Consider the following 27,158-nt stretch of genomic DNA (forward strand, 5'->3'; position numbering starts at 1 on the left):
TTTAGGTAACAAGGTGTGGCTTCTGGTTTTGAAAATGGGACATAACAAATAATATGCTATTCTTAAAATTATTTCTAAATTTACAAAAAATAGTTTAACTATATTAGAAAAGTATAGTTTATAAAATAATTTTTCTAAGAGATTGAGTATATATCTATTTTGAAAATTTTCATCAAATATTTTCCATAGCAACAGGGACTGCTTTTAGCCTCAGATAGAACATTTAGTCTGGTGCAGGCTTACTTAAAAAAAAAAATTCTAAAATTCTAAAAAAATAGTCTAATGGAATGTGACAGTCAACTGACCGGTAAATCTACAAATAGCTTTCAGAAAGATCTTGTAAAGGTGTGGTAAAACTGTTCACATAGAGAAATTTTTTTTTTTTCATCCTTGTTTTTAGTTTTATTTTAACTGTTTCTGAGCATAAGTCTTTTCTCTCTTCCTACCAAGTGCAACAGTAATAAAAATTTATTTTCCATACAGTGCGGCAAAAAAGTATTAAGTCAGCCACCAATTGTGCAAGTTCTCCCACTTAAAAAGATGAGGTATACCTATGATGAAAATTACAGGCCTCTTTTAACTATGAGAGACAAAATGAGAAAAAAAAAAATCCAGAAAATCACATTGTCTGATTTTTGAAGAATTTATTTGCAAATTATGGTGGAAAATAAGTATTTGGTCAATAACAAAACTTCATCTCAATACTTTGTTATATACCCTTTGTTGGCAATTACAGAGGTCAAACGTTTTCTGTAAGTCTTCACAAGGTTTTCACACACTGTTGCTGGTATTTTGGCCCATTCTTCCATGCAGATCTCCTCTAGAGCAGTGATGTTTTGGGGCTGTCGCTGGGCAACACGGACTTTCAACTCCCTCCAAAGATTTTCTATGGGGTTGAGATCTGGAGACTGGCTAGGCCACTCCAGGACCTTGAAATGCTTCTTACGAAGCCACTCCTTCGTTACCCGGGCGGTGTGTTTGGGATCATTGTCATGCTGAAAGACCCAGCCACGTTTCATCTTCAATGCCCTTGCTGATGGAAGGAGGTTTTCACTCAAAATCTGACGATACATGGCCCCATTCATTTTTTCCTTTACACGGATCAGTCGTCCTGGTCCCTTTGCAGAATAATAGCCCCAAAGCATGATGTTTCCACCCCCATGCTTTACAGTAGGTATAGTGTTCTTTGGATGCAACTCTGCATTCTTTCTCCTCCAAACACCACGAGTAGAGTTTTTACCAAAAAGTTCTATTTTGGTTTCATCTGACCATATGACATTCTCCCAATCCTCTTCTGGATCATCCAAATGCTCTCTAGCAAACTTCAGACGGGCCTGCACATGTACTGGCTTAAGCAGGGGGACACGTCTGGCACTGCAGGATTTGAGTCCCTGGCGGCGTAGTGTGTTACTGATGGTAGCCTTTGTTACTTTGGTCCCAGCTCTCTGCAGGTCATTCACTAGGTCCCCCCGTGTGGTTCTGGGATTTTTGCTCATCGTTCTTGAACCCACGGGGTGAGATCTTGCGTGGAGCCCCAGATCGAGGGAGATTATTAGTGGTCTTGTATGTCTTCTATTTTCTAATAATTGCTCCCACAGTTGATTTCTTCACACCAAGCTGCTTACCTATTGCAGATTAAGTCTTCCCAGCCTGGTGCAGGTCTACAATTTTGTTTCTGGTGTCCTTTGACAGCTCTTTGGTCTTGGCCATAGTGGAGTTTGGAGTGTGACTGTTTGAGGTTGTGGACAGGTGTCTTTTATATTGATAACGAGTTTAAACAGGTGCCATTAATACAGGTAACGAGTGGAGGACTGAGGAGCCTCTTACAGAAGAAGTTACAGGTCTGTGAGACCCAGAAATCTTGCTTGTTTGTAGGTGACCAAATACTTATTTTCCACCATAATTTGCAAATAAATTCTTTAAAATCAGACAATGTGGTTTTCTGGATTTTATTTCTCATTTTGTCTCTCATAGTTGAGGTATACCTATGATGAAAATTACAGGCCTCTCTCATCTTTTTAAGTGGGAGAACTTGCACAATTGGTGGCTGACTAAATACTTTTTGCCCCACTGTATATAAACAGAAATTTTAGATAAACCTATTTTAAGTAGAATTTGCCAATACAAAGTATGTTATGTTCCTTGTATTTTTCCCCCAAATAAAACCAATTTAAAATTAGAAAAAGCACTCAAAAGTGCTATACAAAATTAAATCAAAAGGTATTATATAAATAAACTATAGTCACATCTTATTTAGGGTGGAATGGGTGGAGAAGAGTGTCAGGAGTAATTTGTGACAGACAGGTATCGGCAGGAGTGAAAGGGAAGGTCTATAGGACGGTAGTGAGACCAGCTATGTTATATGGGATGGAGACGGTGTCACTGACCAGAAAGCAGGAGACAGAGCTGGATTTGGCAGAGTTGAAGATTCTAAGATTTGCATTGGGTGTGACGAGGATGGACAGGATTAGAAATGAGGACATTAGAGGGTTAGATTAAGTTGGACGGTTGGGAGACAAAGTCAGAGAGGCAAGATTGCATTGGTTTGGACATGTGCAGAGAAGAGATGCTGGGTATATTGGGAGAAGGATGCTAAGGACAGAGCTGCCAAGGAAGAGGAAAAGAGGAAGGCCTAAGCGAAGGTTTATGGATGTGGTGAGAGAGGACATGAAGGTGATGGGTGTAACAGAACAAGATGCAGAGGACAGAAAGATATGGAAGAAGATGATCCACTGTGGCAACCCCTAACGGGAGCAGCCAAAAGATGAAGAAGTATGGTCATAGATAATCTTATTTAGAATGTTTTTGAGATGCTATTTTTTTCCTACAGTTTTGTGTGTAGAATCAATTACACCAATGACACCCTGCAAAATAAAATGAGCCACCAACCTCTCTAGGAACATCAGGTTATTTTAATGTTAAGAGTTGTCTAAGTTTTATTTTCACATCTACAAAAATTTCTCAAGCACGCCTAAACTAGATGTAGAGAATTCCCCTTCAGAAATGGAGATCACAGGTTACAGTCAAAGATTATATGGGAATCCACACTATTGTACCAATTGAGCATAGTTAGAGAATTAGTGAAGTTCTGAGAGCAAGCATTCAGCTACAGTATTTGCTATTAGAGATTTAGTGAAACATAGAAGGAGCACATGTACAGTCTATAATACTAACATAAGAATTTGGGGTGAACATTATAAATGCTACATGTATAAATGCATATAACCAAAGTGGGCATGTCACTTCTCTTTTCAGATTACTACACTGGCTCCCTGTAACAGTGCATATGAAGTTTAAATCCTTGATGCTTGCATATAGAATAGTCAAAGGGTTAGAATCTATATATTGTATATAGGGACACTTGTGAGATCCTATGCTCCTACTCACTCAGGGTCTGATAATGAACAGCATACCGTGATGCTATCTATGTGTGTCATCAAATCTCAATTCCTAGCTTATTGGAACCAAGCTGCCCACTTCCATTTGAATTGCTGACACCCTTAATGTGTTTAAGAAGTGTTTGAATATTCTTGTTCTTTAAGTTTCTCTCTAATTGATAATGCTTTTGTTAGGTTCTTGTAACCAGGGACATGTCGCTTGCATTTTTTTCCTAAGCTCTTCAGATGATCAATTTTGTAATCTATTTCCTATAACACTTGCTCTCAAATGGTCCCTCCAACCTGATGTTTACTTGATTGTGTTAACATCTCTTGTAAGTCGCTTTGGATAAAAGCATCTGCTAAGCAAATAAATGTAAATGTTTATTATCAAAGTTCTACACACTTTGCTTTTATCCCTTTTCCCAAATCACTGAAAGTACAGGTTTGTTTCCAAACAATTTTCCTATTATCATTTCTCGTACACTATACCTGGTAGCAGAAAAGAGCAGCACTTTTCCACTTGCATAACAGACAAAAGGAGTAGTTTTTCCTGTTACTGCATTTGAAAGATTGATACTTCCAGATTAAAACTAAATTAAAAATGGGATGTTCTTTTTATATAACCCTTTATTACAGACTGAGTTTTTCCTCAATTAAGATACATGAAATTGCAATTATAGCAAAAAAGCCTCACCTACCAGGTTTCCATAAAATACTAGGTTTCTTGGATAACAATCACTAGTATAGTGGAAAATATGAAAAACAGGGCAGAATCACAGCGAAACATGGGTATTTGAGTGTACTACATTATCTACCTTAAATTTATAAGGATTCCACTTCTCTGTTAATTATGTATCTATCCTATGTAAGTGTGCATTATTTATTTTTGTATGTTATTAATTCATTATTATTCTTATCTCATTTAAATATACAGATCAAATTCCATTACAACGAAGTGCCAGGGACCTAAAAAATATTTCGTTGTAATGAAAATTTTGTAGTAATGAGATTCTGAATTTGTCGCTGTAGTGCTTTCTTTAACTTGTATCCAGGCGATTACAATCATTTTGATTGCTTCTTTCATGTTAATTTTCATCTCCTCCTGCCTAAAAGTTATGCTGATGAGAATTTTTCTCAGCATTTCATTACGATATTACGCTTTCAGGGTGTGAATGATGCCCAAATCACCCATCAAGATCTTTTCGTAGTTGCTTCGGCAGTGAGCCGCTGCAGTGCTGTGAGGATAAACGGATAAACAGTCTTCCACAGATGTTGTGATCGCGCTTTGGGACGGTCTTCGGCATGTCGTCTCGTAGGGGGAGGTCCCAAAAGAGTTTAAAAACCTCATAGCAGTGACTGCTTTTTCTTAAATGAGTGGCAGGCTAATAGGAATAGTTCTTGAATGAGCATCACTGAACCACATAAAAACTGTGTTTTCAACATCTTCAAATGCAGCACTTCGTATACGTTTGCGCCGAAGGCCCAAGGTGTGCAATCCGAGATTTTTCTTCTATTTTTGGTCAGTCCTTCAAGAAAGTTGACAGTGTTGATTGCAAAATTTCGAATTCACCGGCAATGTCTTTTTTTCTTTTTGCTGGAATTGAGAGCTGCAAAAATGTCAAGCTTTTCTTCTAATGTGAGCTGTAGTTGCTTTTTCGTGTCTGCCATTTCTATAGGAGGGTGACAATGAGTTAAATTCCAATGGATGTTTTTCAAATGTCAAAGAGCAATAAGCAAAAGGTATCACTGAAAACCACAGAAAACAAACACAGCAAAAAAAAAAAAAAACAGTACAAGGAAAGTTCTAAGAGAGAAAAGTGTACAATGTTTCTGTTCAGGGATTGTTGTGCACAACTGAGCTACGGCCACAGAACTACAGTAACTGCTCTGTGGAGGATTCATTCAGGCATTTCAAGGTCACTTTGTTGTAATGAAAGTATCTGCTGAATGTATTTCGTAGTAACGAGATTTTCATAGACTGTCTTATGGGAAAACTGTCGGGACCGTAAAAAATCATTTGTTGTAATGAAAATTTTGTCGTAACGATAATCGTTGTAATGGAATTTTACCTGTACTTTTATTTGTTTGTAAATATTTCTTTGACATCTTGTAAAGCACTTTGAGCTATATCCTATGTATGAAAATATACTACAGAAATAAATGTTTTTGTTGTTGTTGTTCCCAGATTGATTAATGGGTGTTCCTGTACAAAACAAGTGAACAATTAGCAAAGTGCTTCCATGGCTTTGAAATCGGGTACAATAAATCAGTATGACTTTGTTCTTTGTTGGACTTCCACAAAATTTTTTCTCTTAACGAACGTTAATTATACATTCTATACTTCTCAGGGCCTGCACTAGAACCCTTTAATAGCCTCAGTGCAAAGTAAAGTGAAAATTATTCACCTCCTGAAGTAATTTATATATGCTTTCAGAAAAAATTAACGATTTGTTAACTGACCTTACATGTTTTTCAAAATATAAACAAAAATGAGGTCAGGTTGTAAAGAGTGCTCACAGTTGAAAAGACCTGCTTCTATTTATATTCAAAGTCATATCTGACTATTTCATGCAAAACTAGATTTAATGTGAAATTAAAAGTTACAAACACATATGCGGTTTGTAATTATTTATAAGAAAAACGAACTAACACAAAGTAGTACAAAGCTAAACTCAACATATTCTAATGACTCCTTGAGTTACTGCTCCCAAAATGCTCCACTACCGTGAGTTGGAAAATTCACAGTGCCTGCATTTTTTAGCAGATTTATGGCATTTATTTTGAAAGTTGCTTTCAAGAACAGCATCGTTATTAATGCTTCAGTTTAAAGTTCAAAGTAACAATAAGCTGTCACAAAACCAGTAAGAAAAAGATGGAACTAAATGCCTTTATGAATTTCAATCCCTTAATAACTTGTTCCCCTCTTTCTCTTCCCTGGCAATTTGATACAAAATGTTATTTTTATGGCACACAGTAGTCTCTGTACAAGAAGTTCTCAGTTTCAGGAACAAAACAAAAAATTGCCTACAGTGTCATTACAGTCTTGTTTTCTTTCTTGACATTCAAGACAAGACCTCAATTATCCACACATGCAGCCTTTATATTACAACAAAGACACCTGGCATGATCCTAGAGGTTTCTGATTACAGTTTAAAGTCAATTCATTTTCATGGGGAACAATTATATTATATTATATATATATATACATATATATGTGTGTGTGTGAACAATTCCCACACAGAGTAGAGATTTAAAATTGCAGCCCAGTTGCAACTCAATCAGTTAGGTAGTTAGTGAGTATAGATAGTTACTAACCCTTGCCAAATATTCACATTTTGAAGCCCAAAAAGCTCAAAATGAACTATTTAACCTGTCATTCTGGTAAATTCACAAAATAGTAAATAAATATGGCATTAAAATGTGACACTCACCCCAAGCCCTGTTGTCTTAACTTCCTTTCACTGAGAAAAGCCTTAAAACTTACTAAATATGTCCACTTTGATGCAGTGAAGATTTTGACTTACAAAAATGTGCCATCTGTGTTTAGGAAGCATTCTTGTGATAATGGAAGGAAATAAGAAATAATCAATTTAAAATAATCAATTCTTCCTCCTATTGTTTTGAGGTAAGGATACATTTCTTGATAGTGTGTGTGCTGGCAATGGCTGAGAAGTTGACAACATAATGCTGAAATTCCCCCTTACACTCTGTGTCGTTATTTAACATAGACCGTGAAGAGAGATACTCACCAAACAAGAGCATAGTGAAAAAAGCACACAGTAATTTCATTGCAGTTTGTACACACAACAATAAATCTGACCTGAACTGATTACATGGCACTGTAGTTTTAATAAAGCCTTCGATTTTGTTGTGTTGTGTTTTGTACACTCATGAGCAAGACAAAAAACCCTCAGAAAAATAAATGTATGATAGAGCAGATTGAAGTGCCACAAACCATTTACCTTTTAATGTGTAACGAGTTGCTCTTGCTAACCATATAGTAATAAATTAACTGAACACAATAAATTCATTGACCATAATGCCAATCGATCTGTAAATACATGCAGATCATGTAGAGCCTGGAACTGTCAGGCTGGAATGACAGCCCACTCTGCCTATGTTAAAGCATCTGTACTAAACTTCATCCTGATTAAACCTGGGTGAACTGGTGCTGCTAAATTGGCCCTATAGTGTGTTTGTGTGTGTGTTCACCCTGCAATGGACTGGTGCACTTTTCAGAGATTGTTTCTGCCTTACTGATGCTTGCAGGGATAGGCTCAGGCTGCCCTGGGTAAGTGTGTCAGGAAGGATTAATAAATGAATGCATGAGGGCTTGAAGTGGGGCAATAAACACCAATACACCACACTGTCTTTCCCCCATGCAAACACAGAATGTATGCCTAGAACGTTTGTTTAGTTTTTGTCACTTTATTGTCTGCTACCTAAGCTCAATATTCTCTCCCACTGAAGCACACTCATGCTTCATCAATCCAGATGGAGTAGGCAGTGTCTTCCAAATAGTGAAAGAATATATGTGATCAATAGTGTGATTTTTTTCCATTATTATTGTCTAGCTGTCTACCAAGCAAAGAGAGCAATGGTACTGCAGAGTAAGACGAATGGGAATTGGTGAAAATATAAAGCTCATAGGCAGTCTCCTTTTAAAATGACCATACTGTATATCTTTTGGCTTTTTTTCCTTTTCTTAAAATAACATGAATATACTGATTTGTAACACGTGCGTTCTCTCAAGATACAGACCAATTCTTTAACATTTCTGGCTTGAAAAATGTGTGTATTTTTAAGTTTTAAGGCTTTTTATATCACATATGGATCCTGGGTTCCCATTAAGCTCCAATGAAAGCAGCAGGAACAGACAAAAAATATTTTTAAAATTTATAAAACTGAAAAACCATGAGACGCAGACTCTTTCCTGGTAGCCATTGTGCTTTCCGTATTAGCAGCGGAGATTTCTACATCTCTAACCTGCACCATAAAATAGAAACATAGCTCCTTCATGACATTGTTTTATCAGATACATATAAAATACTACAATAAAAATGTATGTTCGTTTTTACCTTAGTAGCCCTCATGGTGAATGCTGAGAAAATATTTGGCATTACTTGGTGTACTGTACAGGTGGATTTCACCACATGTAGGGACTTTTAATTGTACTTGGTAATGACAGACGTATCAAATACCTACATTTCTCAACCACAACATAATGCTACTGAAAGATAGCCTTTGTTTGTGACTAAAACCGGAAGAGAAACAAACAGCTTGCAATCAAAGAGGTTCACTCATTTCACTGAAAAAAATTATCTCCTCACTAACTTGAGAGTAAAGATGCCTCACTGAATTATCTGGACTGTACACTTGGGTAAGAAATTTTACCACAAAGTCAATGTGATCTGCAGACATCAAGATTTTTATAAAAGCCATCTTTCAATATCTTGATAAAAAATGAAAAGATTAAAGCATGAAGCCCACCCACAACCCAACCCCAACAGAATCCTTATAATCATCTCTTTAGAGACATTTTATGCTTATACAGTAATTTTACTTAGTGGGACTTTTTTCAAACAATGTTGTGTTCCAAGATTCACATTCCATTATTTTATCACTGGTATCCATGGTTGCTTGCTCAAGAGCTTTGGCGCACATAAGTAAAAGCAAAATCAAGCGTTCTCTTTTTGAAGCTTTGTTTTCCAATAGCTCTTTCAGCATGTTTGGTTCTTTTATTTTATTAATATCCAAACTGGATTAAATATTTTGCTTTCCAACAGTACTTTAATACTTCCAAATGTTTTCCTTTTTAAGCTTTCCTTGTACTATTCTTTAGGTACACTTGGTACACTAGAAATGTTGATGAAATGTGTCCACTGTGTTGTAATGTAAACAGAAAATGAAAAATATCTGCTAGACTAAATACTGACTTCCAATACTGTTCTGACCTGTTTGGCAAGTCCTGCATCGGACTCAACAGAATCAGAACAAAGTTTCTACTATCATTTCTATTGTGTTTTGAGATAGTGTACACCTGAGAAGATCTTCTCTATGCTCAAAATGGATATGAACTTTTGCACGTGACTATGTACATATTTAAAATTGGGACAGCTATTAAATCTTACTCGCTGCTATCAACTGAGGACATAAGGGAATTTCAAAGGATAGTAGTGGACAGCTATGTTTTATTTATCTACAGTACTTCAAAGTCAAAGTGAACTTTACTGTCATCTCAATCATATACAAGTATACAGATAGACGAAATTGCGAAGCTCAGGGTCCACAGTGTAATAACATGAAGTGCAAATAATAAATTAAAAATAGAATTAAAATTTAAATTTAAAATTAAAACACAAACAGACAAGACAAAGAAGTAGCAGCAATACTGACATGTAGTTAGCAATATGAATGTATGGTATTTGCAATCTAGATACATAAATATAGTCAATAGATATGTAATATAATGAATAAATAATAGATTTAGATAATACAGAAATTATCAGTGTATGATAATAGTTGTTTAAGACATGTGTAAACAATGAAAGGTCAGAATGTTTCATAGCAGAAGGATATCAAGAGTGTCAAAATACTTAAAGGTCAGTATGAGATTTTCAGTTCTTTTCTACATGCACACTCGTCTTTGCAGGACAGTGTTTTTAGAGGTGGTTGAGGCCGTGTGGAAGATCCCAGGTGGCAACATGGTGTTAAGGTGTCTGACAGCTTGGGGGTAAAAACTATCCTGCAGCCCCGCAGATCTGGCTTTGATGCTGCAGTATCTTCTCTTGGACGGCAGAAGTGTGAAAAGTCCATGTGAGGGGTGTAAGGGGTTCTGCACAATGCTGCAGGCTTTGTGGACACTGTTTGCAAAATATATCCTGTAGTGAAGGGAGAGGCATCCCAATAATGTTCTCTGCCGTCTTCACTATCCTTTGCAGGCGCTTGCGGTCGGATATGTTGCAGTTGCCATACCAGGTAGTAATGCAGCTGGTCAGAACACTCTCAATGGCGCCTCTGTAGAACATGGTGAGGATGGAAGGGGGAAGACTTGCTTGCTTCAGCCGCCTCAGGAAGTGTAGTCTCTGCTGGGCTTGATTAGTGATGAGGTGTTATGCCATCCATGCAAGTTTCTCAATTATGTGCACACCGAGGTTCTTGGTACTCCTAACAGTCTCGGCTGGAATGCTGTAAAGTACGCCACCACTGGACTCTGGTGCAGTGAAAAATGTTCTCTGGAGTGTGAATCACGCTTCAGTATCTGGCAGTCTGATATACAATGTTGGGATTGGTGGATGCCAGGAGATTGCTACATTCTGGACTGCATGGTGCCTACTGTAAAACTTTGCGGAGAAGGGTTAAAGGTATGTGGCTGTTTTCAGGGTTTAGGCTAGGCCCCTTGGTTCCAGTGAAGGGTACTATCAATGCTTTAGCATAAAAAGACATCTTAGACAATTGTCGTGTTCCACCTTTGTGGCAATAATTTGGGGAAGGCAACTTTCTGTTCCAATAAGACTGTGCCTAAGTGCACAAAGCCAGGCCCATAAAGACATGTTTTGACAAGTTTGGCATGGATGAATTTGAGTGGCTTGGACACAGCCCTGACCTCAACCCTACTGAACATCTTTGGGATTAACTGGAACACACACTGTGAGCCAGATCACATCGTCCAACATCAGCAGCTGACCACACAAGTGCTGTTTTGGCTGAATGAGCACAAATTCCCACAGATTTACTCCAAAATCTTGTGGAAAGCCTTCTGAAAACATATAGTATATGGATATAGTTCTAGTCTCAAAGGAGCAACTCCATATTAAAGATCATGGCTTCGGAATGGGAAGTCCAACAACCTCATTTAGACATGATGGTCAGGTGTCTAAAAGACCTTTGCCCCATAGTGTATGTCTTCGGAAAACATAATGAATGTTTTAGTTTCGAATATTTTTTTAAATAAACTTCAGTTTCTGTTCGAAAAGCATTCTTCACTTAGAGAACATACTTAGAGAACATAAAGACTACTTTCAGCACAACTGATTATGTAATGCATACAATTATATAGGGTGGCACGGTGGCGCAGCGGTAGTGCTGCAGCCTCGCAGTTAGGAGACCTGGGTTCGCTTCCCGGGTGTTCCCTGCGTGGAGTTTGCATGTTCTCCCTGTGTCTGTGTGGGTTTCCTCCGGTTTCCTCCCATAGTCCAAAGGCATGAAGGTTAGGTGCAGTGGCGTTCCTGAATTGTCCCTGGTGTGTGGGTGTGTGCCCTGCGGTGGATGGATGGATACACTTATATAAACAATGTTCCCAAAAATGAAGGTTTTTAAGACAAAAGGTGCTTTCTGTTTTTTTATTTTTTTTTCCCCCAAGGTAACTGATAAGTTAATTTTCAATTGCTTCCATCTTTTACACTCTGCTATTGTTCTGTATTGTATGTTCTACATTATATTGTGAGTTGTGCTGCCCTTTTCTAATAAAGCTGCTTATGTTTTTTTTAATTTATAGACAGTTCAATGTTGTGTAAGAATTGTGACCAATCTGTGACAAAGAATTTTAAAAAGCACACCACAGTGTTCAAGACAGGTTTTGGCAAGCTCCCAAGTAAATAACATGTTTCTTTAAAAGCTACGCTTGCCATTTGCAGTTCAATACAGCCCTGAATTATAAGCAAATCAGAAATCATACTTTGTTAATTCAATGCACAATTAAATATTTGTTATGGCTAAATGTTTACAGAGGAAAAATTTCATTTAATATTTGAACTTTTTTGAGCAGTAATGGTAACCAAATTATACATAAAAGAATATATTTCAGAAAGGTTACGTTGTATACACATTGTATAGGGCACACTACTGAAATCTGTAATACTACATAAAGAGTGATTAATTTGTATGTGGTTCGTCAAATTATAAAGAAAAAAATGGATTGTAATATACAATCTGTTTTGGAGGATACACTGTATGGAAATATTTCCTTGAGTGCAGACAGGCATATGTCACAGCCTTGCCAGGCTTTTCTCCAGGAATGCTGACCTACTCTAGATGAGACACACTCTGCAAAGCTTTATCTTACTGATCCATCTCAAAGTCACACTTTGAAGAATGGAATCACTTACTTCTTAGATTACTGTTGAAACCAAAGCTCATAAAATCACATTTTGCTCATAAACAGCATTTCATAGTAAAATATTGTCTGGTTATTCTGTTAAAGTATAATAAACAAAAGCACACTCTTTCAAGGTTATTATGTGTGTATAAGAACACTGACATGCAAATGAAAACATTCTACTAAAAATTCATAGAATTTTTTTAATATTTAATTATTCAAAAGATAGCATGAGAAATATTTATGAAATTCAAAATCAGAAAAATCAGAAGTTTTAAAAGAGTTATTTAAATTTGAGTTTTGCTTTAAAGGTATTGTAATAATTATTGTTTATTATCTCATGGTATCTACAAATTACTAACAGAACAAAAGTGAAAAAAATCACCTCAGAAATGTCACCAAATATGAAATGATTAATCATTTTTTATCAGCCTATTATTTAAATGATTTACAAACTACTGAAGACACCATGACACATTCATGCTGTTAGTTGCATCAACACAATTTTACATGTATTTTCTGTTAAAAAGGTCTGAAACACAAATTATTGGATTTTAGAATTCCAGAATGTCACTAACACCAAACCAGAACGGCCAGTTTCCAATGTTAATTGACATGAACACATTCCTGACATAACAGCATGAACCTGTTTTTGCATGTCTAGCTACTTACTTCTTCCTATTTTTTGAACTACTTAATTCTGAATTAAAATTTAAATACGACTTCACCTTAGAGGCATCGTCATTATGCTTCTGAGATTCATCTGCATCAACCTTTACTGCATCTCCTTCAACACTACTTTCAGACATTCCTGAAAACAAGCAGATTAATATCGATGAAAGAGTATTTTTAAAATCTTTGTTACTGTTGCTATATCATGGTGCTGATACTTTCATAAGCTTGAAACAATACACAACTTTATTCAATTTAACTTTACTACAAGTACAGAAGGATGGGAAAGATGAGTTTTATTCTTCTTGGTTATCCATCTTCATTCCTTACTTCAATCCTTATTAAAACATGGAAAAAATTGCCTGTTATCTAATCTCAAATATGCAGTCACACAGTGCTTGCAAGCCAATGTTTACTAGCTCTTTCTTTTATTCCATGTCAAGTACCAAATACTGCATTATGAGTTTATGATACAAATATGCTACAATCTATTAGCATATCTTGAATGTCAGTGTTTATTTTAAATACTATATAGGACATGGGATGGGAATGAAGACTACCGTTGTCCTTATATGATTGTATTATAGGATTAACTAGCAAAATACCCGCGCTTCACAGCGGCGAAGTGCTGCTTTAAATTTTTTATTAAGAAGAAAAGTAAACCTTTTTAAACCGAGGGAAAATATACCAATAATTATTTGTTAAGGATCTCTTTGTATACCACGCTGTCAGTTTGGCCCTCCGGTTGTAATATGTCCAAGCTGTGCACGGAGCTTACTCTTGAGCATGCAACGTATAGTTGGCCATGTGAAAAGCAATCTTGCCTCAAATCAATGCCAACCTTTTGTAGGGTCTGTCCCTGAGACTTATTAATTGTCATTGCGAAGCAGAGTCTTACTGGAAATTGGAGGCATTTGAATTGAAATGGGTTTCATCGATAACTTCGCATCCAGCTTTTGAGAGTTTAAACATTCATAAACATCAAAGTGTCCACTACTCAAATCGTCACCTGTGAATCTAAGATGTTTAAGAGGCACTGACGGTTGTCCAAAGGTGTAAAATATTTGGCCATTTCGGTACACTTGAAAGCGACAACCAAACAATTCAGAGGCAGTCATCAACTCACATGCAGAACCATAGGTGAAGGGCTTAAGCATTTCACTCTTATAGTGCTCCTGTGTAGTGTAATTATCTCCTGTACCGTCATCAGTCCACACCTTGAACCTGTCCCAGTCATTCAATACATAAGACACAATGTTCCTCCGGATATCAAGAGTGAGCCTTATATGGCCGTGCAATATGTAACACAGAGAATGGAAAAGGCAGTCGCCATCTTCAGGCATGGAAACCACTCGGTAAGTGACAGTTCTTTGATCGATGGTGATCACCTCGATAGACATATTAATGGGGGAATGGTTGGAACGATAAAGGAAATGGGTACCTGAACAATGTAAACTAAGTCTAAAATACCTACACAATAACTATAATCGTAATAAACGAACAATAAAACAGCGGAGAAGCCGTGGATTAAATAAAAAGGCTGCAGTTATCAGCAGGGTGATGTGAATACCGTGGCGAAGCAAGGAAGGGAATGAAGAGACTGGAGCGACGGATGGCCTTATATAGGCAGGCAGCCAACAACGTGAGAGGCGTGGGGATGGGGGACCCAACGCCGCCTCACACTGCGACCGAGCTGCAGGCTATGGTCGTATATATGTACGTAAGTAGGATTCAGGTAGCGTTGAGAACCTGCATACCAAATTTCTTGAAGATGGGCCCATAAGTAACAAAGACCGTTGGAAAGTTCAATATGGCGGCCGACAGTGGCGTCATACCACCGAAATAAGTACGTACATCGGTTTCGGTTAGCGCAGGGAAGCCGCCTACCAAATTTCGTGAAGATGGGGCAATAAATAAGAAAGTTTAACATGGCGGACGTTGTCGACCGTTATGTGTAGAATTTCGAAATGAAACCTGCTTAACTTTTGTAAGTAAGCTGTAAGGAATGAGCCTTCTACCTACACGGGAAGTTGGAGAATTAGTGATGAGTGAGTCAGTGAGGGCTTTGCCTTTTATTAGTATAGATTTGAAAAACGTAATATTGCACACATATCAAATGTGATACTTTGCTTCACATTCTATGTATTTTTGAGGAAATATTTAAAATAAAGACACCACTAGCTACTGCATTTTAGTTCAACTTAATTATCAATGCAAATATAGAACATGGCAGGGAATAAGGTTGTCCTTACAATGTATGTTGTATTTGAAAGAGAATCAACCTCATGATAAAACACTGTTAAGGTAATAAAGTAATGCTTAAACCTTGCAAACGCCTGCCATTTACACTTAGTCAAAGAGTTTCTGGAACAATTCTTAAAACTCATCTGACAAGAGCAGAGTTCCAAGATATAATATACCTTGTCACATTAACAAGGGAGTTATCCAAGATTTTTAATCAGACTGTCAGAGAGCAGCTGTCAGCATAAAAGGTAGACGAACTGTTTTAATTGTTCCGAGTCGTTATGTTGTGTAATGTGTTAATAATCTGGGCTAATTAGGGATTTTGTAGACCTGTACAAGCAGGACACCCTTCCTAAATGGGTGCTACAGATGTTATTGAGCCAGAATATGAAGCAGAAGCCAGAATGTAACCTAGAAGAAATATAGACAAACTAGTAAGAATGGTAAGGAAAGTTAAAAAGGATTTCCTGAAAGCAGGTGTGAATGCACAATACATGTAAACTATTATTTTCTGCACCTGCGAATGATGTGGCAAAACATATTCACTATAATGCTACTGGAACGAGGGCTTTTTGTGACAAAAGAAATTAGCCAGCTGGACTTTGACAGGTAGTGGTAGTGTTAGTGGTAGTGTTCACAATGCATTCAACTTTTTTAATATATAAAGTATTACATGGATTAAAGTGCCTGTGTGCACATGTACAATATTTAGAACTATCTTAGAGACTACAAAACACAGCATGAAGAAAAATGTGTTGTGATGAATACAGAGCTTTAAAATTTCACATCTTTTGAGGTAGTGGTTAATGCTTCTCTTCTGTGGTGAGACTGTACACTCCCATAGTGTCTTTGTGGGTTTTTCTTCAGGTAATCTGCACTTCCTCTCCACATTCCAAAAAAATGTGTTACTGGTTAACTAAGGACTGTGAACAGACCCCTCTGTATACGACTATGAGCATGCACATGGACAGATCCTTTGATGGACTGGCCTGCCATCTGGTATTGGTTCCTGCCTTCGCTTGATGCTGGAAGGGTAGGCTACATCTCCATATCACCGTAACAAGTTAGACAATGTACACGTGGAGTAACATTCAGGTGCATAAGGCAACTAAGTTAAATGATATGAAAGATGGAGTGTTTTAACATTTTTTTATTTGCTTCATCCAAGAGTCAGTGAGTACATTTTAATTTATTAAACAGATTTGTAACAATGAGTCAAATTTAAAATAGCAATAATAAAATGCAATTCTGTGTGTTAGTAGACTACATTAAACATGCTTTTTAACAGCAATTTATAATGGGGTTAAAATGAATAGGCTTACCGTGGCTCAATAGCTTTCATAAACAACAGATTACAATTCAAGTGATGACAAAATGGCACTGACTAATGTGCGTTAGTGGTGGAGGGTCTATGATTAATTTTCAGTTTTCTTAAACCATAGCATTTTTGAAAGTATAGAGTAGCATCCAGTAATTCACAATTGAAAAATATCTTTTCTTACAAATTAACCAATACTAATCAGTATCAATATTACCATATGAAAACAAGAGAAGGAGCTGAAATAAGCTTCCCATCTAGCTAGTAATATTAGTTAACACACAGGAATTCATTAAAATTATATAAATAAACTGCGGTGGGCTGGCACCCTGCCCAGGGTGTTTCTTGCCTTGTGCCCCTTGTTGACTGGGATTGGCTCCAGCAGACCCCCATGACCCTGTAGTTAGGATATAGCAGGTTGGATAATGGATGGATGGATAAATAAATAAATTATAAATAAGTAAGAACTTGGAAAGGAACTGATTTAGTGTATATTGGATGGTAAACAATGGGTAAAATGATCAGAATTTGCTGCAATTGTCTGTGTATAGTATATCTGGGACTGAAAGATTGGGTCTGGGTGCCAGAGATCTAGGGCTTAAGCCACTGTAGCCCGCTACCTCCCAACACCATTGTCTATTTTTAAACCCATCTCATGTTTATATCAGTTGGGGCATCTATATCTTTCTCATGATATTAATTCATTTAAACACCATTTAGCTGCAGGTTGATAACATCAGTTCTTTACAATAATAATCAGATAATATTCTTCAATCAATTCAGTCTTACAAATGTGCACATAATTGCTTTCCCCTTCCATTTATTTCTAGAGAAGTTAAGTTTTTTGTATTCTACCAGTTAACTAATCTAAAGCAGCAGGAGAGAGTGAGCTGTTTGCATGCACTTGCTTTGCCTGGCATTGGGCATCTGAGTGGCTGTCAGATGAGTTAAAAAAAGAAAATATACAAAACATAAGTTCAAGTGATTGTTCTCAAGGCAAAATTGAAATAGTAAACGAATTCTTCATATTAAGATGGATGTTTTCGCAAATATGCCATGCTTTTCAGTGGGAAATTTTAAAATTTCATATAGCTCTGTTCCAGATATCCGTGATGTGTGCCACATCTCAACAAAACTGGTCCAGGCGGAGGCTCCATGAGTTGTTTCATGAGGCAGATATTGGCTTTCACAATGGGTGCTTCGAGCATTATATGCAAACAACCTAAAAATGGATTATGAGGGTTCAGTTCCAATGTGAATGCACAGCAGTATTAAACCGTAGTCAATATTTAAACTCACCTAACATGAAGTACCTCTAAATTTTCCAATTGCCTTTACAATGATTAATACTGTACATAAAGTAAAATAAAGGGACATCTGACCTTTTTAATAGTGTTGGGTTAGCTTTCAATTAAAACTAAATTTCTCAGAGGATTATTCCAGTTCATGACAAGATAATATTTGCAAATGCCTGTGCTAGTCAGGACACAGAACACTTACTCAACTATTTCTGAACTTATCAATCAATTGAGAAACATGCTTAAGCATTTCAATACTTTAATACTGTTTGCATATCATATGATACTTTTAATGTTTCATATATGTCAGGAAATATTAAGATAAAAAAGGACAGACATCACAAGCTGCTGCTTTTTAATGCAACTTGATTTTTAATCAGTGTAAAAAAGGACATGTGTACAGAGCACAGTGCTCATAGACAATTTACATTATGATGCAACTTATTCATTGAAATGCACTATAGTTTTACAACTCAGAATGCAGTGAAGTTACTATTTTGTTAATTTCTTTTGTTTTAAAGTAGACGTCAGCAAGGGGAACTGTTCATTAATTTAGAACTGGGAAAAAAAAAGTATAAAAGAGGCATTGTGTTTTGCTACCCAGAAGTTTAAAAACTTTAGTGAAACTGGGAGGTACCTCTTTACTGACACAAAACAGCATTGTTCAGGGTGTAGTGGATAGTTAGTAAATTGTAAGCTCTTTAAAAGGGTGACAGGGAGAACAATGGTTTGGAACACTGAACAACAACAATAATTTATTTCTTGCATCACACAAAATCACACAAGGAATGACCAAATGGAGATTAATAGGCACTGTTTTTTGAAAGGCCCCCCAACTACAACTCTCTAAGAAGATCAACCTTCCCCAAAAATGCCCTGTAACCTTATTGGGAAGAAATCATGGGAAAGGCAATTCAGAAAGAGGCCCATTGCTGGATAAGTTGGGCATGAGATAGGTGTCAAAAATGGGGTAAATACAATACACAAAACAGAACACAAGTAATCCTCTCCACAGTACAAGATGGCCAATCTATCACTGGCACCTCAGAAATACAATATAATACTACAAAATGCTTTGTCCTTGCACAGTGCTCCTCAATAAGTGCAGGCACTGAGCACCGCAACAATTATATCACTCACTAAATATATAACTACCACATATGAGAATGCAGCTTTGTTAAAATACATCAAAAACTAAGTGGAAACTAATTAACATAAATGAAAAACAACAATATCTGTCCATTTAACAACAAAGGAGGTAAGCAATAATTCTTTAGGTTACTTTAAACAAAATGATTAAATACTGGTAACAGTGAAATAATGTGGACCAATATCCGGACACATATCTTTCCATCAAGCATAATACATGCTCTGCTGTAATGACATGTTGTAACTCTTATCTTGCCACAGTCACAAGTTCAGTTTACAAAAATCCACATATTGAAAGGCAAGTTCTACTATTTCACAAAACAGATTCTTTCAAAACAAGTAACTAAGATATCTTGCTTTTTCAAAGATACCGCGTTCAACCTTCCAAAATTTTCACTTATTATGGTAGTGATATGACTTTCTGAAACAATGTGACAAACCTCACACTTACCACAAAAACTACACATTTTCCGACATGTGCAAAATCAGATTATCGTAAAATTAATGCATAATGTGAAGTTTTTCATTAAAAAAATTTCAGTTAACTTTAGAAATTGGTTCAGCTTTGAAAACCTCCTATAGTTCTCCTATAAGTAGTTTGCTTATTGGGAATATTACATAGATTTGTTCTAAAGACTTGCAAAAAGAAAACAGGATTTTACAGGTGCTAGATCTTCATGTCTGATGCATTGTATTTGTGCTGTACCCAGCGTTCCAAAGGAGAGTATAACAGGTACAGCATGAAAAGTCAGCACCTTTGGAGATCTTCTCCCTACTGAAGAATCTACTGTTGCTTTGTGACCAGGGTATAAATTATTAAGCGCAATTCCTGCGTTCACATGCTATTAAGAGTATTTGGAGCTCTGACTTGTGACGTTTCTACTTTCCACTTCAGTGTGTTCACAAGAAGTTTCAGTTTTATTTTTCAGAAATTTCTTACCTGGTCTGCAAAAAAGCAATTAAAGACAAACTGTATTTTTTTCTGTGAAAATAATGGTCAAGTTGAACATATTAAATCTTTATCACTTGCTTCGCTCCAAATGCAATTCAACTACAAAAATGTCAATTGAGGATGACCAGGTTATATTTTTAATTTTATACAAGGTTAAAGGTCACCATTATATCATAATTTGGAGAACTTGGGTAACTTTGCATTTTTTTTGCATTGTCCTATCATAGCTCCAAGTGGGTGTTCACGTGGAATTTCTGACTTGGAACCTTACATTAACCAACAAATCTGCCTTGAAAGTGCATGAATGCAGCATAAAGATGACAAGCATTAATATTGTTCTGAGGCCACAGTATTTTGTGTTAGAAAGAATAATTTAAAAAGACAGAAATGCATTCTTGGCATTACTTTCAGGTGAAATCCAGGCAGAGAGGTAACTGGTTTGAAAGTGGGAGCGTTTTAAATATTTGTTTACTTCTTCACAGATGGAGATATCATATTTTTGATTAAGTACAGGGTGAGTCAAAATTATGTTAACACTAATGGATTATTTTTGTTCTGCAGACAGACGTACACCATGGGTGACAGATTAATACTAGAGCAAAGAAGAATTGGTGCAAGGTTGTAATTCATTGTATGATGAAGGAGCATGTGTATAGCAGGAAAGTTTGTGATATCAATGACCTAAAGGATAGAATACGGACTGTGGTATCATCTATTCCCTGCGAAGTGTGTGTCCGGGCTTTAAATGGTACTGCTGCTCATTGTTTTTTTTTTTTTTGTGTTGAACATGATGGCAAACAGGTTGAGACATTCCTGTAAATTATCTTTCACATATAAAGTACTGTATGTTTTGTTAATAAATTGTTTCCACCATTCAAATGTTAACATAATTTTGACTCACCCTGTACTTTTGGTAACATTGAGTCGTATTATAAACTAATTGTGGTAATATAGAGGAAAATATTCCCACTTGTGTGTTTCCAGGTTCCGAAAATTCAGTGATGACAAGCTAACCCATAACTGCCCACCCCGAAATGACTACTGGTACCACACTGGTATAGCTGCCCCATCTCGGTTGTTGGGAAGCACATTTACTTCTCCAGGGCAAATTTCTCAAAGGGTAACCTGGAAATAGAAGAAGTCATGGTAATTAGGTTAATCACGAAATCTTGACCTCTGTAATAATATGATGGGTTGGTAAAACAAAAAAAGTTAACAACTGATCTTTTAAATGTATTGGTGATTCATTACTGAGGAAGACAAAAGCAAACCTAGACTACCAAGAAACCTATAAACAGGACTTAAGGTTCTTCCATTTATCTTCCACAGAAGTATCATGAGCCTATCACCAAAGAATTATGCATGTCAAGAACAAAAAGACATTTTAAACAAAAAGCAAATGTCTTCATGTGTACTCACATACCCTTCCCCATCCTGTTCTCATGTGTGTGATAGATATATATATGGAAGCGAAGGTCTGTGATACGGTTTGCATATTAGCAGCTGGAGATCCACAAAGGGAGAAAAATGAATCACGTATCATAAAGTAGTTTTTATTCCTGAGCTTTCAGCCCCTACCAGGAGCCTTCATCAGAGGATAATGCTTAGACATACAAGAATCAAAGGCAATATATAGCAAATTTAGGTGGGGGGTGGGGGGAAGCTGGGTCGTGGGGATACAAGTCATAATGTTTTATTTATTATGAACATGTTCTACTTAAGTTTGCATATGCTGGGTTTATGTCCAAATGTCTGTTAATGGTGTTTTTGTCTGATAGCCAAGATTCAGCCAATTCTCTGGCACTTTTAGTACTGGCCTTAAATCTTACTTGTACATTGTCCCTGTTAAACGTATGTCCTGTTGATTTTGTATGCGTATAGATCTGTAATTGTGAGTCCTTCCTTCTAACGGCATTACGATGTTCTTGCATACGTGTTGCAATTCTTTTTGATGTTTGTCCTGTGTATACCGCTAGGCAAGAACTGCATGGAATGCTATAAAGTGTGTTTCAGGTTTCTGCTGTCGATTTCTTGTTTTTAGAGTTGAAAAGGACAGTGCACAGATAGTTTGTGGGTTTGTGTGCTATTCTGATCCCTGATTTAGCCGGGATGCATGCTGCACCTTCAGACACACCGTGTTGATAAGGAAGTGTGTACCAGGTGGGATGGGGGGTCTGGTTCGAGTCAATTGTTTGCTGAGTTTTTTGGCGTCTTCTGTGTAGGCATTGTTTAATGAATGAATATATATATATATATATATATATATATATATATATATATATATATATATATATATATATAAATGGCCTCTCGTTTCTTTATGGCAACACAGCAGTACAGGGGTCAGTACTATAGACTCTCCTTTCCAAAGACGTCTTTTGAAATCCCAGCCACGTCACAGTGAAGGTGTGTTCATACTGTGACTGTGTGAGGCTTCTCAGGATCCACACACGTTAAATAGACTTTTGACCAGATCCCCTATTCTGCACTTTGAATGTACCCAAGACAATTACAGCCTCCACTGTATGGTCAGCCAACAATGTACTTCTCTCCAAATCTTCTTCTGACATACTGGTGTTTTTATAAATCAAAAATTTCAAATTTGAACTCATTACTAGATAAAACTTTCCCACTTTCCCACAGTTCTTTATTGTCTTCTTACATATGTGCACTACAATTGTTTCTGTACGTTGCCTGCCTTTCTACAACATACCCTACAAGAACATTCTTCACACGGTCAAAGAGTAGACTTTGGTGCTGGATGGCTCTGCCAAATACTGCACAAACATCTCCCCAGAATTCCTACTGCCGATTAAGGAAGTGACTTTGAAGGACTGTTCACTGATTCAAATGGGTTTTTGAGTTTTTATTGTTCACCTGCCTCTTTTTTATTTTCATATTTCCTTATGAAAGCATGAATATCATATAATCCAATTTGGTATGATTTTGTTAGTTGAATATAGACTCATTAATATAAACATATGATTTTATGCCCGTCAAAATGTGTTAGCTTAGCCATTTCCAACCATCTCCTCAAGGGACAGCAGTATGTATAGTTACTCCATTTTACTATACTGTATTTTTAATATTTGTTATTTACATTTATGTTATACAGTGTTTTATAAGCAAATAAACACTTAATGCCAGATTAACTAGCTCTAAAAATAATCTTGTTGGGTGGCCTAAGACTTTTTCTCAGTATAGTACTTTTAGTGACATCTAATACATTGGATGGTTTAAGGCCTAATCTCAAAATACAAACATACAGGACATTAGCACAAAGGAAGCTCAATAGATTGCCTATCTTTGAGCTACCCTTAAAGTTAAAACCTACAGTGTGATTCGCATACATGCTCTGAAATTGGCCAAAAACCTTTGTCAATATTCACAACTGTAGTCTCAAAACACTGCTGAGTGTGGTGATTTCCCATTCAAGACTTCTCCACGAACACAGAGAAAGTTGGTGCCAATAACTTAGTGCAATTATGAGGTTTGAGGAGCTTCTATTTTCCTCAGAACAAAACACATGGCAGAGTATAGCAATGGCAAACATGTGGCACACATGGCAAAGTATAGCAATGGCAAACATGTGGCAAAGTATTGCAATGGCAGGCCGCTATTTCAGAATACAAATGGAGGAAACTCTACTGCAACTTCCGGGCTTCATGCTGACCTAACTAAAGAGAAGGTAAGAAACTGATAAGTACCACAAACCAAATAACTGAGGCAACCCCCTCAATACGATAACTGAAAAGATGAACAGTTGCAAAATAAAAAGTATGACCCTATTTTTGACAAAAAAAAAGGTTTACATTGAACTGGTGACAAAATGCATGCATTTAGTGAGCAAATAAGCTGGTGCGTTTTCATTTTCTTATTAATCAGGTAAAATAAAATGTAGTTCACCGGTCATAGCACTGGTTAATAGACATACAGTGGTGTGAAAAACTATTTGCCCCCTTCCTGATTTCTTATTCTTTTGCATGTTTGTCACACAAAATGTTTCTGATCATCAAACACATTTAACCATTAGTCAAATATAACACAAGTAAACACAAAATTCAGTTTTTAAATGATGGTTTTTATTATTTAGGGAGAAAAAAAATCCAAACCTACATGGCCCTGTGTGAAAAAGTAATTGCCCCCTCGTTAAAAAATAACCTAACTGTGGTGTATCACACCTCAGTTCAATTCCCGTAGCCACCCCCAGGCCTGATTACTGCCACACCTGTTTCAATCAAGAAATCACTTAAATAGGAGCTGCCTGACACAGAGAAGTAGACCAAAAGCACCTCAAAAGCTAGACATCATGCCAAGATCCAAAGAAATTCAGGAACAAATGAGAACAGAAGTAATTGAGATCTATCAGTCTGGTAAAGGTTATAAAGCCATTTCTAAAGCTTTGGGACTCCAGCGAACCACAGTGAGAGCCATTATCCACAAATGGCAAAAACATGGAACAGTGGTGAACCTTCCCAGGAGTGGCCGGCCGACCAAAATTACCCCAGGAGCGCAGAGACGACTCATCCGAGAGGTCACAAAAGACCCCAGGACAACGTCTAAAGAACTGCAGGCCTCACTTGCCTCAATTAAGGTCAGTGTTCACGACTCCACCATAAGAAAGAGACTGGGCAAAAACGGCCTGCATGGCAGATGTCCAAGACGCAAACCACTGTTAAGCAAAAAGAACATTAGGGCTCGTCTCAATTTTGCTAAGAAACATCTCAATGATTGCCAAGACTTTTGGGAAAATACCTTGTGGACTGATGAGACAAAAGTTGAACTTTTTGGAAGGCAAATGTCCCGTTACATCTGGCGTAAAAGGAACACAGCATTTCAGAAAAAGAACATCATACCAACAGTAAAATATGGTGGTGGTAGTGTGATGGTCTGGGGTTGTTTTGCTGCTTCAGGACCTGGAAGGCTTGCTGTGATAGATGGAACCATGAATTCTACTGTCTACCAAAAAATCCTGAAGGAGAATGTCCGGCCATCTGTTCGTCAACTCAAGCTGAAGCGATCTTGGGTGCTGCAACAGGACAATGACCCAAAACACACCAGCAAATCCACCTCTGAATGGCTGAAGAAAAACAAAATGAAGACTTTGGAGTGGCCTAGTCAAAGTCCTAACCTGAATCCAATTGAGATGCTATGGCATGACCTTAAAAAGGCGGTTCATGCTAGAAAACCCTCAAATAAAGCTGAATTACAACAATTTTGCAAAGATGAGTGGGCCAAAATTCCTCCAGAGCCCTGTAAAAGACTCATTGCAAGTTATCGCAAACGCTTGATTGCAGTTATTGCTGCTAAGGGTGGCCCAACCAGTTATTAGGTTCAGGGGGCAATTACTTTTTCACACAGGGCCATGTAGGTTTGGATTTTTTTTTCTCCCTAAATAATAAAAACCACCATTTACAAACTGCATTTTGTGTTTACTTGTGTTATATTTGACTAATGGTTAAATGTGTTTGATGATCAGAAACATTTTGTGTGACAAACATGCAAAAGAATAAGAAATCAGGAAGGGGGCAAATAGTTTTTCACACCACTGTATACAGCAACAGCAGTTGTAGTGTGTATATATGAGTACCTATTAGGTACATATAAAATATATTTTTCAGAAATAAAATGGGCACTCTTAATGAGATGACTTGGTGTAACTGGTTCACAAAATTAAGCTTACATAATGTACAAATTAAAGATAATGTGTAAGTCACCAACTCACAAGAGACAAACTTAATATTTGCAGTTGTACAGGAGCATGTAGGGTGAAATGACACCTTTTATTGGCTAACTAAATAGATTACAAATGCAAGCTTTTGAGGGAGCTAAGGCTCCTTCATCAGGCAAGGTGTGACTAATTTTAGGATAAAAGAGGAAGATAAATCTCACAGAGATGAATAAACACTTGACTGATACTTTGTAAGTGTTCTGAAGACCCAAATAAGCATCTGTTAAGGTCTTATTACATAGTGGTAAATGAATAATAGATGCATTTTTGCAGTACCTAAACTGAAGTGTTACCAATTTCTTGTAACTTTTGAACTTTGAATTTCTGAAAGATTCCTTTTCCAAATTGAAGATTTCAGGTCATTCCAAATGCTTTCAATTGGACCATTTTTTCATTTTTAACTATTCTTTTGTGCTTTTAGGTGTACAATATCTGTCTCTGTCCTACTGGAGGAGATGATCTTCAACCCACACCTAGTTTCTGATAGTAGGTAGCAAATTCTGCTGTAAAATACCCTGGTAACGTTCTGATTTTATGATTCCCTTAATATGTTCAAGAACTTTAGCACTACAGGTTGCTAAGTTGCACAAATATCTTTCTATATAATACGCTACCGTGGCTGTTCGTTTGTCTGTCCAGGATTTTAAATCACCTGTAGCTCGCAAACCATTTGAACTATTGATCTGAAATTTGGTACACATATACTACGTGACGTCTACTATCCGCTTTCGGGGTGATGATTTTTATTACTCCTTTTATTTTTATTTTATTTTTTTGTAGAATCAACTCTCGGCAGCGTGCAACAGGGCGGCCGTGCGGCGCATGCGTATGGGCGCCGTTCTCATTCCCTACCACCTTCGCTAATCATTCTTGAGGCAGATTGAAGACTTAAGTGCCAGATTAAGTAAATAATTAAAGAAAACGTACTAAGTAATTGCAACACAAAAACTAACTTGATCAATTTTAACGCGAAAAGATGCCGACGAAACAAGAGAAGCAGCGGGCTGCTAGGGTGGAGAAAAGAAGAGCTACTCAGGAAACAGCAAGCGCATCAACCTCTGAGCAAACGAATGCTAAACAGAGACAGAGAAAGAGGATGAGAACTAGGAATGCTCAAGTCAAGTGTATTCACTGCACGTTATCGTGCAGTACGCCGTTACTGGTGTTTAATAATTATATAATACAATTTATTTGTGAATAGCCCAAAATCACACAAGAAGTGCTGCAATGGGCTTTAACATGCCCTGCCTTTTGACAGCCCCCGAGCCTCAACTCTCTAATAAGACAAGGAAAAACTCCCAAAAAAAAAAAAAAAAA

General features: G+C 37.0%; 1 protein-coding gene across 3 annotated transcripts in view; it reads right to left on the reverse strand.

Moving 5' to 3' along the window:
* The window catches only part of arfip1 (ADP-ribosylation factor interacting protein 1 (arfaptin 1)), an 87,987-nt gene that overhangs the window by 44,327 nt on the left and 16,502 nt on the right, over nt 1-27,158 (reverse strand). For 2 of the 3 annotated variants that reach the window (XM_028802689.2, XM_028802688.2), the window contains exon 2: nt 13,206-13,288. The exons of the other annotated variant lie outside the window; for it this stretch is intronic. In XM_028802689.2, coding sequence (XP_028658522.1) covers nt 13,206-13,288 — 83 coding nt within the window. The remainder of the gene's footprint in view (nt 1-13,205; nt 13,289-27,158) is intronic. 3 annotated transcript variants of the gene reach the window in all.

This window comes from Erpetoichthys calabaricus, chromosome 5 (genome assembly GCF_900747795.2).
Source record: "Erpetoichthys calabaricus chromosome 5, fErpCal1.3, whole genome shotgun sequence".
In the NCBI taxonomy this organism is placed as follows: Eukaryota; Metazoa; Chordata; class Cladistia; order Polypteriformes; family Polypteridae; genus Erpetoichthys; species Erpetoichthys calabaricus.